The sequence below is a fragment of the Vespa velutina genome, chromosome 8 (assembly GCF_912470025.1).
Source record: "Vespa velutina chromosome 8, iVesVel2.1, whole genome shotgun sequence".
Taxonomy (NCBI): domain Eukaryota; kingdom Metazoa; phylum Arthropoda; class Insecta; order Hymenoptera; family Vespidae; genus Vespa; species Vespa velutina.
In genome coordinates this window covers 4,825,614-4,842,035 of record NC_062195.1, presented here as the reverse complement: position 1 = coordinate 4,842,035, position 16,422 = coordinate 4,825,614, and the positions used below count along the sequence as shown (strand labels likewise).

At 29.1% G+C, this 16,422-nt stretch overlaps 1 protein-coding gene across 4 annotated transcripts in view; it reads right to left on the bottom strand.

The window, feature by feature from the left end:
* The window catches only part of LOC124951222 (potassium channel subfamily T member 2), a 105,567-nt gene extending 96,981 nt beyond the window's left edge, over window positions 1-8,586 (bottom strand). For 2 of the 4 annotated variants that reach the window (XM_047499255.1, XM_047499262.1), the window contains exons 1-2: window positions 5,113-6,569; window positions 4,167-4,703 (exon numbers count right to left, since the gene is read on the bottom strand). In XM_047499255.1, the coding sequence (XP_047355211.1) occupies window positions 4,167-4,285 (119 nt within the window). In that variant the 5' untranslated portion in view covers window positions 4,286-4,703; window positions 5,113-6,569. Of the gene's footprint in view, window positions 1-4,166; window positions 4,704-5,112; window positions 6,570-7,984; window positions 8,280-8,324 lie in introns of those variants that run through there. The other 2 variants (XM_047499256.1, XM_047499258.1) reach the window with 2 other exon arrangements.
* Between the last annotated feature and the right edge of the window lie 7,836 nt (window positions 8,587-16,422).

The window sequence follows — 16,422 nt, the reverse complement described above, 5'->3', positions numbered from 1 at the left end:
CGATTAGTAAAGATCGGAATTAGGTAAATGCATAGGGAATATCGTTTAACGATTTCTCATACATCCCATTGACATACAAAATACCTACTTGACATCATTTTATTATGTGTCACTCAATCAAAACCAATAGAAATACTTCAAAGGTCGGTTGTTAGTTCGTAGTTGTAAGACAAGCACAAATATCATCCTACGTTGCCCAAATCTACGAGTCATTGTTGGTACGTGATTAAAGGCTGTTCTTTCAGAGTAAAAAAGTGATGTTTCAAAAGTTTCCAAGTTTCAGCAGAAACGATACCCTCAGGAGTATTAGAAGAGAAATAGATTTTCGATAATGATAAAGAAATACGAGGAAAATGTATAATCCTAGAAGACAACGTTAATCAGTGATCTTCTTCTCACGAACGATATTATTTTTATTTTTAAGAATAAGAAAACAAAACTTATCATTTTATTTATCCAAGATAACAGCTTTTAAATGGAAGGTACAAAGATTTGCTTTTCTGTATCAAAACTAGTTGGATATCTATTTCCTCATTTCCGTCTCCTTTACAAAGGGTCAAGTTCTGTTAGAACGTGTAGACATTTCCTCCTGAAATTCTCTCAGTATCCCTTGAAACGTTAAGAGCGTCGAGCATTTCAACGAGAAGAATGAAAGAAAAGAACGAGGGAGACAATCCGTTAGGTAAACCCAGATCTTAGCTTTTCTCGTAGGGAGTAAAGGCACATGGCCGTCGACTCTTTCAGGCCACTTTCTAAATGACAAAAATAGAAAGACCGCTCGATATTAATTGTGTCAAGTGTGGATCCTTGACTTTTGCGCGAAATAAAACAATGCCTCCTCCGTTAGATCGTTTTTTACCTAGATAGACATTCATCAATATAGATACCTAGACTAGATTTCTATATGTATAATCACGTAAATAATACGTATGTACGTACGTATAAATGTCAGTTTTTACATGGCATATCTGAAAAAGGACTCATTCTAATCGGAATATCGTATACATTTGTATATATGAATTTTAAATTGTATTTACATTTTATCGCTACAACTTTTTGTTTCCCATAATTTATTTTTCACACATAAAATATTCAATAATGCGAAAACAGAAGGGTCGACCGAGGAGTAATTCGTTATAAAATATATTCCAATACCAGACGAGATAAAGTGTATTCGTAGAAATCGTGAGAAATACACAATTGACGATGGATTGAATGCTTGTACTATTTAAAAAAAAAAAAGAAAAAGTATGTTTTTTTTCTTTTTTTTTTTTTTTTTTTTTTTTCATAACCATTTCAAACAAAGAGATAAAAAGAGATTTATTTTTACTATATCAAAGAACTGAGAAATACGTTACGAATGAAACTCGATGGCAATGAAAATATTTCCTAAGAATTCAAGTCAAAGATAAGGATGTGCAAATAAAATCCATTGAAAATAATATTCAATATTCATGAATAGTTTTACAAAGATTGAAGCTTTCGAATTAATCGCTTTGAATGAAAAAAGTGAACCTTCCTAAGGGATATTCATGACATATAATAAAAATGTATGAACACGTAGGACATTTTGCTAAAGTCGATTCATTAAAAAAATGAGTGGAAAATATTTGTCCTTTGATAAAATGTCGACATACTGACTTGAATTTGGTATATGATATTTAATCTATACAGAACGTTATGAAAAATATATGCGATAACAATGATCCTCTTTCATGCGTATTTTATTTAACGCTCAAAATGAACAACAATGAGCGTACGATTTTTAACGAATACAATCTTATGTACTATTCATATACATCATTCATCCCGCCATTTATGTTGTTATAAAAGAATTTTTAATCTGACGAAAACAAATATATTTAATTATCGTGACTTTTTGTAAATTGCGATTTTTTTTTTCTTTTTATTTAAACATAATTTACAAAACGTATAACTTACTAACAATAAGAGTAAATGTAAGAACTATTTTCATGATAAATATCAATTGAATAATAATAAACTTTTCAACTTTCTGCATACAAAATAATTTTGCCTTTGCTATATAGTCCTTTCTATTTCTAACTTTTCGTTTTTGGCGATTGGGATCTCACCTTTAATCGTCACCTTTTAATCGTGCAACGTTCGTGATTATTACGATGATTACCGAAATTACTGCTTTCAATCGACAGGTCATTATTTATCAATTTCATATATACGTACATATGCATTATAGATAAATAAAAATATTATTTAATGATTACATAAGGACAAAATTTGGATTATGATTTCGAATTAATGAAGGATGAGCATACGGATATTAATGAAGATTTCATTGCAAATCAAAAAGTATGAGCGATAATTATGAGCATTTACTGATGAATGTGCTTTGGATGATAATGTTGATTAATCAGCAATATATAAGATCGATACGTAGACATTTCAATATAATTGAAGTATCTAGGTTTATCTAATTAGTCTTTTCAGTTCAGTATGTTTAAGCAAATAAGCATGATCGTGCAACTATATTCCCTTTGACGTAATAACTTTAACAAATATATTCTGTTAGACTATCGTAAATATACCTACAGAATTTATTTAACGCTTAAATTTCCATTTTCGAAATCGTTCATTATGATGATAAATTTAAGTAATACGAATTTGAAAAATTTGAATAATTCACGGCTTTTTATTTTATAAATGTCACTCTTAAAATAAAATGCATCTTACAATCATTGAGATTATCATAGTTCATACACGATTCGATGTATTCAAAATTCAATTCGTTATTTTCTAAAAAAAAAAAAAAAAAAAAAAAAAAAAATAAAAAAATAAAAAAATCTAAAAAATTTTTTTAGTTTATAGTTTTTCTGTCACTTCTATCATATGCTCAGTCCAATTCTAATCGAACCTGATCACATATTAACGACTTTGATAGAAATAGTTTTTCTCGATTTAAACCATGCCACTCGATAGTAATACAGTTTTTATTGACCGAACAGTACTAACTAAACCTAACAAAGAAACGCTACTTTTCGTATCATACTATTTTATCGATCTATTTACAGAATTAATAATAAATGCCTCGCTAGTTTCAGGATCGATTATTTTTCGAACTCACTAATGCCTTCTTATTTTTGAATTAAGGTGACTTATGACTTTGTGTATTTTATTTTTCTATGGAAATAAAAGTGATATTGTTTTCTTTATCTTCACTTTTTTAATTTTTAATGACTAAAATAGTCGATAAATCGGCAGTGAAATATAAAAAAAAAAATTTTAATTATAATCTTGTTTCCTCAATGAAAATATCGTTATTTCAATATTCTATGAAGTCAGTAATTCGTTATTTTTGCTGACATATTTCTGATCTTTTAAATAACCTATTGGAGAATTTTCAATTAAAATGTTCTTCTACTCTAATTACTTATCGACATTAAAATATCGTTCGATAAAGGAATTTATTCTGATTAAGTAGATCAACATGAAATTAACTGATATACTTGAAATTTTTTTTATCTAGACTTTTTAAATACTTTAATATAAAAGATAAAAATTTCCAAAAAAAAAAAAGAAAGACTTTGAAAAATATGGAAAATATTTGTAATATTGTAATGGATTGGAACTATCGATTGTAGAAAGTAAAAACGTGTTTAACTAACTTGAGTATAAAATAAAAGTACGATTTATTTTCGTAGTACTATACAACTATATATACAAGGTAGATGTTTTAACACCCACCGTATTAATGGATAGACGTAGTACTTTATTTTTCACACAATGAATGTTACTCGATAAATAAAAGCAACGTGAGAAATGCAATCAAGTTATCAAAAGAAAATCAATGAGTATTCAATCGTTAAGAGCAACGATCTTAGGTTGCTCTTAACGATTCACAAAAGTTTTAAAAGAATTATTTAATTAATCGTTTCGTGAATAAAACTAGATGTATTCGTTGATAAAAAAAAAAAAAAAAAAAAAAAAAAAAAAAAAAAAGGAAACGAAAGAAAAAAAGGAAAAGAAAGAAAAGAAAGAAACACATCAAGAAGATTAAAAATAATTCGACGATAGATTTTCTTCAAAGCGATTCATTGAAAAGAGAGAGGAACAAAATAAGTTCAATAGAATAACAAGAAATACAATAGAATAACAAGAAAGTTGTGAAGATCAATGAATTATTTACTTACCGTTCGCCATCATCGTTGAAGGCATAATCACCTAGGATGAGATCACGAAGGCGATATCTTGGTGGCAGGATCAGAGGCAAACAAGGATCTGGCTCGTTCATCGTGTGAGATACGTTCATATGTTCAGCGTTCGAGGATTCCTTGAAAATGTTGCCTTTTGTGTACCCCCCCGTTCTATCGGGGGAAGTACGAAATAATATATTTGCGTATGCCACAATGATTTTTTCAAACGATCATCATTCGTTATTCATTTGATAATGATAATAATCAAATGACATGGTACACACGAGCGTTAATAATATTCTGAAAACACACTTGAAGAAGAAGTATAACACGTGAATTGAAAACAGACGAAAGAGTTCGCAAGAAGAAGATCGTTCATCTTCTCTCAACGGTTTGTTGTGTTCTGTCTCGAACGCGTGTCAAGGGTGCAAACGATGTCGTATTTGTCCTATCAATGCGCAAGCGCTATTTTAGCAAGGCCCGATGATAGCTCTTTGAATACTATCTATTTTCCCTCTGAAGGATGTCTGTCCTCTGTACCGATAACAAAGTTTATAATGACGTTAATAAACAATGTACAAAGCTTTATATAATTTCTAAGAATTAGAGTTATACACGCAAGGTTACTTTCTTTATGATATCTTTTAGATCGTTTCTTGAAAATTTTTTTTTTCTTTTGTTACGTTAAATTGTAACGAAAACATATGTATATATATATATATATATATATATATATAGATTCTTACTTTGCGATATTTATTTTGTATCAATATGAAACGTTAAAGATTTAAATAAATCAATTCTTTTCATAATCAATATAATAATTTTTTTCCTTTAAATGATAAACTAAATTTTTTTTTTTTTTATTGATAAATAAAAGCGTGTATGTTTGGCATTAAGAAAAATTATACGAATCAATAAAGATAATTTTTTTCTGACTTACGTCAGAATGTTCGTGTTGCTTTGATGACTTATCTTACTGTTTGTGAAATATGCGAAAATAGAACCTGATAATTATTCTATTATGTGCGTGATTCAATCCATTTTTTATTACATGACGTAGGTACTGAAAAAGATGTAGGTACGTTTACAAACCGCTGTACGTTTTACGTAGGAAGATCTTACTATTAAAAAGAAGAGTTTAAAAATTGAAATCTGTTGAAAACAAAAACCAAAAGAGATTTTACTTAGAGTTTAGTGAAACAAATATCACTTTGCATATTTTAATGGACATAATGAAAAAAATATTTGTAAATTATTTTTCAATCATGTATTTCCGCGTTCGAGTTTGTAATTATAATTAATTATCTACATTAGATAATTAATTTATTGTAAAAATCTAAATTTATTTTTATCGTGAAATAATAAAAAAAAAATAAAAGAAAATAAATAAAACAACACTAAATGCATAGATTTTCTAATAAGCCTTTCCTAAGAAGTCTTTCAAAAAAGAAAATTGAAATTGTATTTGACATCCGAGGATTGAAGTTTTTCACAAAATCTTTAAAAAGTACGTTTGATCTATTCATTTAATAATAAATAAAATCTAAAGAAATAAAAAACGCTAAATGAATCTAATATAATGAGGAGTATAAAATACGATAATAGATCAAATTATCTATTACAATTGATGGTTTACATTCGTCAAATACGTACGTACGAATATTTATAACTATAGAATCATAGAATGACGAATGAAAAATTTGCATCATCTCCGTGTTACAATCGACGACGTTAATCGAATTTTCGCTGTACGATCTAAACTGAATTAATATCGTTCGACAAATGAATTTAACGATTGTGTTATAATGGCACTATGATTTACACGTCTTTTCGATCTACTAAGTTAATTCGAATCGACATTCACTGTGTTACGTTTAAACAATACGATTCACGTAGATACTTTTTTCTTTCTTTCTCTTGCACGGTCTAAAAACATCACGTTCAAAAAGAAATTAAATGAGTGATCTAATATTTTTCCTTCAAATTCAGAATTTCTTTTCTAAATTAATCACGCTCGTTAAATTCAATATAAAAGGTAATATAATCATCAATAATGACTTCCATTGTTAACTTCTATTTTTTCTTTTTTTTTTTTTTATACCATAAGAAATTTCACAGATCTTTGTCATTAATGCGATTTGTAAATAATCATCTTCAAGTGTCATGCCTAATAAAAATTAACGCCTATTTGATTGATAACAGGTAACGTTGCAAATAAAAATGTTTAATTATGATTTTTTACTGCCACTTCGAGTAGTACATTAACTTCAATTATTAAATTCTAGTTGTCGATCGCTTTATCACTAAAATAAACATATTACTATAATCAGATTCGCAATAATCGATCGAGTCGAGACCTTTTAGTTTCTTTTATTTCATATTTTAAATAAGATATTTAATAATTATTAATTCAATTTAAAAAAAAAAAAAAAACAAAAAAAAAAAAAGACAATTATATTAAATTACTTATTCTTGAATAAAATTTATACCGCGAATAAACTCATTTATAATTATTTTTAAGATCGCAATGATTATCATTACTCCCTCGTATTATTTTTTTACTCTTAATTTTTCTATTTAAAAAATTATTTTCGATATTATCTATTTGCAATTAAAGCCAGGATAAGTGTATATAATTATGTACATATCACTTCGTAAGGTTTGATAAGAGCTTTTCCTATCTTAATTTTGATAGCAATATCTTTGCGTAATTACGTGATACCTTGGAACATTTTCGTATGTCTTAAAAACGAAAGACAAGGATAAATATATCGAAGTATATCTCATGAGAGGATAAATAAATAATGAGAATTTGACCTCGATCGAAGCGTATTAATAAATAAGAGCTTAAGGAAAATGTCGTGAGGAAAGTAGAAACGAAATCACGTTAATGCTTGCTGAAGCATTGTTTTTCTCCTTCTTTTTTTTTTTTCTTTTGCTCTTTTTCAAACAAAACTTTGTAATTGAAGGAAACAATAAAGTTCGATCATATCGATCGAAATTTGAGCGAATTACATATAAAAGACGACTAGTAGTTGTGCGATATAATATAAAACGTAACGACAAGAAACCCGATTAAATTCGGAAGATACGTATCGAGATCGCAAGAAATGAAATAGCTTGAATTTTTTTCCTTTTTCTTTTCTTTTTCCCTTTTTTTCTTTTTGTTTTGTGCGATATCACCCTCTTTATTGTCGAAACGAAATTCTGACAAGTAAGCTTTTTCCGATCAAATGATTCTCGTTCCGTAATTCTCCCTCGATTTTATTTCAACGCGCGTCACATTACTTTGAAAACCATAAAGAATTTAAATTCCCTATTCGCAGTGCAATCGCTTTGTGGTAAAAACTCATGATCCACAATCTGAATTCCCATTTCTTGTTCGCTTTAAAAATTCATAGAAAGATCTCACAAATGTCGATTCAATGACCCGCAATCATATACTTTTTGAACTTATGTGTTAAGGGTCTCAGATGAAAAAGTTGTAAAAAAGATAAAAAGAATCGACACGACATTTCGATCATACACGTTTCCAATGTAAAGAAATATTCTTCTTTATATGTTTGAAAGATTCGCTAAACTTTCTTCGGAATACAAACGTGGAAAAACAGTTTTGCATGACGAATAACCAAAAAAGAAATATTCGATATTCTATGCGAAGGTTCGTAAAAAATTTATATTGAATTCTCGATGACAAAAGCAAACATTTTCTCACACGAGATCTTTCTTTTTTTGCTTATATGTCTTTAGAACAAAAAATATCTTTTTGTAATACAATACAATTTTTATTCTCATAAACGTATTAATCTTACGATGAGATATCTTTCCTCGTTCATCAACAACGATCATATACCTTGAGATCGTTAAATCAGAACGGATCATAAAATCACGTTGAAACTAGAAACGAACGCATTTATGTTATCTCTTTTACGAGCGAAATATTGCGTGGATCGAATCACAATTCACTAGAATTTTATCTATAAGAGTTCTTTTTGTACACTTTTGTACACAAACTCAAGCCTTTATTTTCTTTTTCGTTGATAAAACAAAATATACGAACGTATACACATAATACGAATAAATATGCACGCACGCATAAATACATTAAAAAACAAAAAAAAAAAAAACAAAAAAAAAAACGTTGAAATTTACCGCGACGGCAATGCAGTTTTACTGCGGTTACGTTGCAGCTTCACTTTCGCGAGATATCAACGATGGACACTGAACGATAATCTTTCTTTTTTCGAGAGGTAAAAGAGATCGAAAGGTAAGAAGATAGGTAAGAGGATTGCACGTGCGCTGTGAATAATGTTGTGCGCCCGCGCAACACCCCGAAAGTTCGAAAAGCTCTTCGATGTGTTCGTTCGAACGAACCACGTTCCTCTTCGATGAATTCGACCCGAACCCGACGAAGTCTCGCGCTTCAATGATGAAGCACGCGCGAAAACGAATCTAACAACGACGACGACGACGACGACGACGACGACGACGACGACGACGACGGCGACGAGGACGACGACGATGACGACATTCACCATCGACGAATTACAGAAAAGTTCAATATTGAAAAGAAAAAAGACACAATTCCTCTATTTATACTTTTTCTCTCTCACAATCAAATACTTTACTATTATAACATTCATCTATATATACATCTATATTTATATATACATGTACACACTTATATCTACCTGTTCATATATACTACAACATCTATACACGCGTATATCAATATCAATTTCTATAGATAATTATATAAATAGATAATAAATAATAAAATAATAGATAAATCGATAGACTATTAAAAGTAGTCGTTTAATCTGATTTTCGCAAATGAAAATAAATGAATTTGTCGGCTTTCATTGAAGATTTTAATAAGAAATGAGCGATAAATTTATTATAGAAGAAGATGGAAATATATGAAAGAAAAAAATTTTGCAAAATTTTTCTATTCAATCATAACTTAAGATTATTTTGATACCTTGAAATGTAGAAACTTTTTGTCCTTCAATCTAACGCATAAGAATACCGAATAGGTTTAAATAAGAAAAAAACAGTATTTCTCTTTTCAAATGTATTTCCTCTTTTCATGTAGTGCTTATTCTTTTTGCATTTTTTGTTCTTCTTTTACAATATTCGTGGACTCCATCCTTTTAAAGCTTTTCTCATCTGAGCTTCCTTAAAAGGACCGAGTGGAAAACGTACATTCAATGACTGTCTACACGAAGTTATACTGTGGTAGGGAAAATATATGATACCTAAAACGTACGATGCTTTCTAAGAACTAAGCAAAAATATTATCTGCTTTATCTCCATTAAAGGCGATGTGTCAGAGTTACAAAGTCAAAAATAATTCTTTCGTAATATCTTATGCAAATAGCTAAGAAAATTTCATTGTATATATAATTATTTTATAAAAAGGGGAATCACTTATAAACATTATTTTTCTCCCTTTGCTTTCAGAAGAACAATCTACTCGTGACAAAAAGATTACATTCTATGGATTTTTTTCTTTCGACGGTTTCCTACGATGAGACTGTATATATAAGAAGGGTCCTTAGGTCTGTTGAAGATGGGGAGAAGTTCATAGCAGATACTCGATTTCGGATAGACTTTAAGGATCACATTACTTTAAATAAGGTCAATCCTGGGTAAACTTTGAATCGAAATGACATTTTTTTCTTTTCTGCTTTGTTTCGTTTTCTTCGATCTAATGAAGTTCTTCTGCCGTAATATTATACTTTTTTAATATTATAAACACATCTTATATATGCATATATACAATATTGAAAATAATATTGAAATGTATCAAGAGATTGTCGTTCGTAAAAATTACACGTATTTTATACTCAGCTGTACTGTCACTTGAAAAGATTAAATGTTAAAAATTTTTAATTAAAATGTGAAAAACCATAATATTTTTTTTTAAAGGAATGTATTGACAACACATTTTAATATATTATATTCATTTTGTTCTTCTAATCAACTCGAAAACCAAACAAAAAGTAATTTAAATATAAAATAAAGATAAGATAAAGATAACATATTTGTAAATATTTCGAAATAAAGATGAAATAGTAATGAATTAATAAAAGAATCGTTCATCTCACGAAAACATTTTTCACTGATTAAATGAAATATTGTTACATCATAATATTTTCATTTATTCTGATTATCGGATTATATTACTAAATTTATAAGAAGTTATTTTACTAATTACTTCTCCGAATAACAACATTATTAACTCTATAATGTAGAATATTACAACATCGACATTTTACAAATATTTAAGAACATAGACTGCATTTAATCAATTTAATTCTTTTAATAAAATGCTTTCATCTCTTCAACGCGTTCACGTGAAAATAAAAAAAAAAAAAAAGTAAAAGCACTTGTCGGCAAATAATCAAAGCAAATATACTCTCGTCGAAAAATTCTCTCGAGACGAATGTCAAAGAAAAATATGAAGTGTTTCTCAAATCGAGAGAATTTTCAATTTCAATATTCCTACAAGTAATTTCTGTCTTTAGGAATGAATTCGTTTCGATTTATCTTCGATAAAGTCGTAAAAACAAAAAAAGAAAAAAATCACATTTCCCATAGATAAAATGTATTATCATAAACGCATCTTCTGTTTTTGACACTGACTTTTTTCTAATAAAAAGTTTAATGATAATAAATAAAAAATCTATTACTTGATATTACATCATATGAATATATTAATAATAAATATAGTTAAAGGCAATAATTCGTAAAGTAAAAATTCATAGGGGAATAATTATTTAAAAATCTAGCAATAAATAAAGATGGAGAAACGAATAATTCTTTGATTGTCCATAATGTGGCAGCACCAATTGTCATGATGTAACAGCAACTGATGATACCGACGGTTGCTTGCTGAGTTATCGATGTTGAAGTTGCTCGATGAAGTTGCTTGTTATACTATAACTTATCCGTCGGTAAGATAATGCACGTCGTTAAATAAACGTCAAACGACAAAGGAAGCTTATATAAGTGGAAACATGAGTTGGTCAAGAGAGGAGAACAACGCTCAATGTAAACTGTTCATCGTAAGCGAAATATTTACACGCTCATGTAACCAGCCTCTTATGCAGCGTATACGTCGATCATCTCTTATAGCATTCGATTACAAGGTAAAAAGAATCGTTTCGTAATAAGCTCCAAGCGGGAACGTTTCAAAGTCAAACGAATTCTTTGATACTCTTCTTGTATTTGTCAATCGCATTTAACTATACAATTTACGAAAAATCATTTAATACAGGACAAAACTAAGATATCACATTTTTCCGTCAGAATGACGGAGATTACGATTTGAAAGGAAAAAATGATGACTTCTTATTTCTAAGACCAATTTCAATTTCAATTATCTCATTAGTTCGAAGTTAACGCGTTGATCGTACACAGTAATCATTGATGATTTCATTCTATGCATTCATAAGATTTCTTTCACTGATATTTTCTAATATAAAAATACAGGATAATACATTGTATCCGTACCTTTATGAATCATAACGAATGATTATTTTTATCGATTTGCACAAAATTGATTCAATAGACAACAGTGTTGGGAACAGAGACAAAAAAAAAAGTAAAAAGAAAAATGTAAGATATAAAAATATTATACGAGAGGTGTACTACTCAAAAGTATCATATGTCACTCTATTGATCGATGGTTGGTTTCTTGGGGGTCAAACGACGCTGTTCTACGTTACTTCTACGTTCTTCTTCTTGCAATGAAAAAAATCGGAATATTATGTAAAACGGCAAAGATATATATCAAGAACATGTTCATATATGTATATATATAAATATGTATATATTATATAGTCGTTGCCCCTTTTTCTCTTTACCTTACTTCTCCCATAATATATCTTATGTAATGGCAGTAATATAACCAAATGTATGTAACGCTTGCATAAGACGAGTCCCCTTACCCCTACCTTGCGCTTCTCCGACCGGCCGCGTAAAGCCGCGTCGTAATCTATTGCTCGGAAATAGTTATAGTTCGTTGTGTAACGGTCTAGTTAATGGAAAAGATCGATAAGCAGCTTCGTGCCACGCCATTCTCTAAAGAATTCGTCGCCTTTCATATCGTGAGAATTCACCTTTATTCGATAAAAATATAATAGAAGGGTCGCGGCCGATCAACTAAAACCAGGTCCGATCTTGATTCTCACCCTTTCACGCTTCAACATGAAACCGAACTAGAAGGAAAAGGTTACTTTGGAATATAAAGACTGATACAGAACATTTTTCTAACATTGACGCACTTTCACGGACTATAAAATGTAATATTTACTTTTAAAAACACTTTACAAGATCGATATCGCTAAGACTTCGTCTTTAGAAGAATTATAGAAAAACAATGTTCGGACTTTGTCGATTTTATGAACATGTAAACTCGACTTATATTCGATTGATATAATACGAATGATTTGTGATGATTGATAATAAAAAAATCACATTAAAAATATATCAAATGATATTAACAAAAATCATAGATTATGCTTATAATAATTAACTTTGTTTTCTTAGCTCATTTCTTACTAATGATTATTATAATCAGCCATCATCGCACGCTCATTGTATTCTATCGTGTGAATATATTCATCCGTTAAAATTTTGCATTAATTCAATGCAATTTAAATAAAAAACGATTAATTTTTATATAATACTACGAAGTATAAAATGTTACGCTCTGCTAGCGATAAAGTAAGTACATATATTGAACGCTTGACTTATAATGAAGTAAACGATCGTTCCTCCCTAAAGTGTTCGCTCGCGTTTTGTCTATCCATATATCAAAAACGAAAAAGGATATTAATTAACTAATATAATTTGACGACTATTGAATACGTTTTTATAAAAACACGTGTAATAATTTAATACAATTTTTGTCCCGTTTTTTTTTTGCTTTCATTTACTTGACATTAATTGACAAATTAGAATAAATCGATTTATTTTATATATGCAGTAAAATATTTCAAACGATCGTAATAATATTATATGTATTTTCCTTATATATTTATATATTTTTTTATACAATCTATAAATTCAACATCGCAGGATAATTCCGTTCATTGCGCTTATGATCTTATAATCTCAAGTATCTTGCTTAATTAATCCTTATAGCTTTCCGGCTCGTGGTTAAGTGATGATAATAACGCTGTCAATCCAGCACAGGTTTGTCTTGATCTAAAAACAGAATTATGTAATAATGAACAAGGTGTCGTATTACCAACCACGATTTTAGTTAATGAAGATTTTTCAACTGAGTAAATTCGCATAAAATTCTTCTTTGATATATTTAATATCGAATGAGATGCGTAAAGATCATTTTTTTTTTTTTATAAGTTATGGATCAGTTTTCAATGATCTATATAATCCAACGAAAAATCAATCGTTCCTACCCAAATTGAAAGATCGATAAAATAATATATCCATCATTTGCCGATCATGTTCTTATCACTGTTATCTTTTATATTGCATATGTTACGACCTTCAAGGTGATCGATGATAGTCGTATCGAAGTGAATAATATTAACGTAGGTCAAATCTCGTTTGACATTGATGTACGTTTATTTACGAAACTTGTTTGTATTGTACTTGTAAACTAAAATGAAAGTAAAGAGATGATATGGACTTTTTACAAATGAATGTGTCATTGACTTTCAATTATCGAACAGATGAAAACATATGTATAAGTATATATATATGTATAAATTTTTTTTTGCAAAAAATGCATATATTATTTGCGAGGTTGTCGATAAATTTTTATTGACGTAGCTTTTGGTGCTACTCCGAAGAACACACGAGGGTTAAGAGTTTTCTAATCGGATTACGCAAGAAGCGCGCTTGTGCGATCACCTTAATCTGCATTGTGGCGCAGTTAAACTGATTACTCGTACATAGTGACGATCCATTCAATGGTATATTTCTGCGATCGGCAATTATATTCAATTACTTGCGTACGAAGATTTGTAGTAGAATCTTGATAATCTTATTCGTCGCGTACGCTAAGCTCAGAAAAAAAAAAATCTTTATTTTATCTCGTCGATTAACAACTTTATATCATTTCCAAATAAAAAAAAAAACGAAAAAGAAAAAGAAAAGATTCGGAGATTTAATAACAAAATTAAAAAATTCAGTTAACGAAGACTATTTTTTTTTTTTTTGAACTATGTATTTTTTTTAATTAAATATACAATCTTTGCCTTTTCTTATCACCTTTTGATAAGTACACAGATGAAAAAATGTTCAATATTGAAGTGGACAAAAGAAATCCCTGAAATGTGTACCAGTCATCAAAATCTTGTTTTATCAATTTTTTTTTTTTTTTTTTCTTATACTCTAATGTAATCATATTTTTTATATTATTTCTATTCACAAATTTATCACTTTTTAAATGAAATACGAATGAAAAGACAAATTAGAAATGTTATGCTATGTTATAAAAACACTTAATATATTAAACTTCATCTAACTAACCTAATCGGTATCGAAACATCAAGCGTTCACAATTGCCAGTATTAAAAATATAATTCTCTCAAGTGAAACGATCGTGACAATTTACCGTACACATTCGTATGAAATATATGCGAAGAAAATCATGCAAAGTATTATATTTCGTGCAAGCAATCATTAAAAGTTAACTTTTTTAACTCACAAATTTAAAACATTGAACGAAGATAACAAATGCAGAGATCTTTTTCCAAGTAAAAAGCTAGTAAAAAGCATTTCTTAACTTTTTAGAGATCTGCGATATGTGGGAGTATAGTATGCATTATGTTTCTAGAATACGTGTTAGTAATCGCTATCATAAAAAAATAGTATCCGTATCGATTACTGAAGCTTGCACGAACGACGGCACGCGACGTTGAAATAAGTAAGAAAATTTCTTTCATTTGTGTTATCCGTTCTCCAATGGAGCGCCCACGACGAGACAAGCGCACATGATCGCGCTACCTACTCACTATGGTTGTACGCTTCAAAAGCATTTTACTCCCACTTGTGTTACATAATCATCCAGTCAAATCCGAGATACTTTCACGTCGGGATTCTTACGAGCATCGTAATAAACTATAACCATATTACAGCATTTAGTCTTGGCCAATTGGCAGTGTGCACGCCAATGTGAATAGGCATATATATTGACCGTACGAATCGAGAAATCGAGAACATAGCCATGGGATTTATTTCAACGCGATTCGAGGATGTTTCTTTATAATCAAATTCCTTTTGGCTCGAATGCCTCGAATTAAACGAAAGAAATCAACAAGAGATACATAAAACGGTATAAAAGGAATAGACGATATAATAAATTCAAACGATGAGTCTTTGCAGGCTTTGCTTTCAAAGAACGTTCTTAAACTTAATTGCACGAAGCACAGAGATAAAAGAGTCAAAGAGAATGGCTTTTAATATGAAGCTTATATAAACGTAGAGCTGTCTCTGTCTCTCAATCAACTATCATCGGCAATGCTATTCTTCATGAATAAAAGACATCATCTTTAACTGTATAACTTGTTTTAGATATTTGATGGATTGAATTTTATTTCAATTCTCCGACATAGATCAATTTAAAAAAAAAAAAGAAAAAAGTAAAAAGAATAAAAAGAATTGGTATTTTTAAATAATTATAACCAGTTAAAGATATTTGAAAGAAACAAGATTAACGTAGATATAATTACAATAACGTAATCGCTTGTAATATCATAAAGTATTTTACAACTTTAGTCTTTTATATAACTTAGAAATTTATTTACGTCTTCGTCAAATCGATTCGAAAACAACTCTATTGACAAACCACCGATCCTTTCAACAGAAAAGTGCATATATTTTTTTAATTAATTAGTTAAACGACGTTATTTAAGTTATGAAAATATATAAGTAAGTTATTTATCACTTTGTTTTGATAACTATATAATTAATAAGAAATAGTAACTTATAACTACGTCCACGTAAATTTAATTGCTAGTTTATTTAAGAAGTCCAATTATTAGATACACAACCTAATGGTAACATAAACAAAACTGTTTATAATAAGCATGTGAAACGAAGCATAAATATAAATCGACAATGTTACTGAAATACTTTCAATTTTTGATAAAATATCTAAAGCATGTTTAAAATCATAAAAAAAATTATAAGATTAAATACACACATATATCATGCTGCATCATACATGTCATATCTACTCTATTACACACATATCTTGTAATCGAGAAAA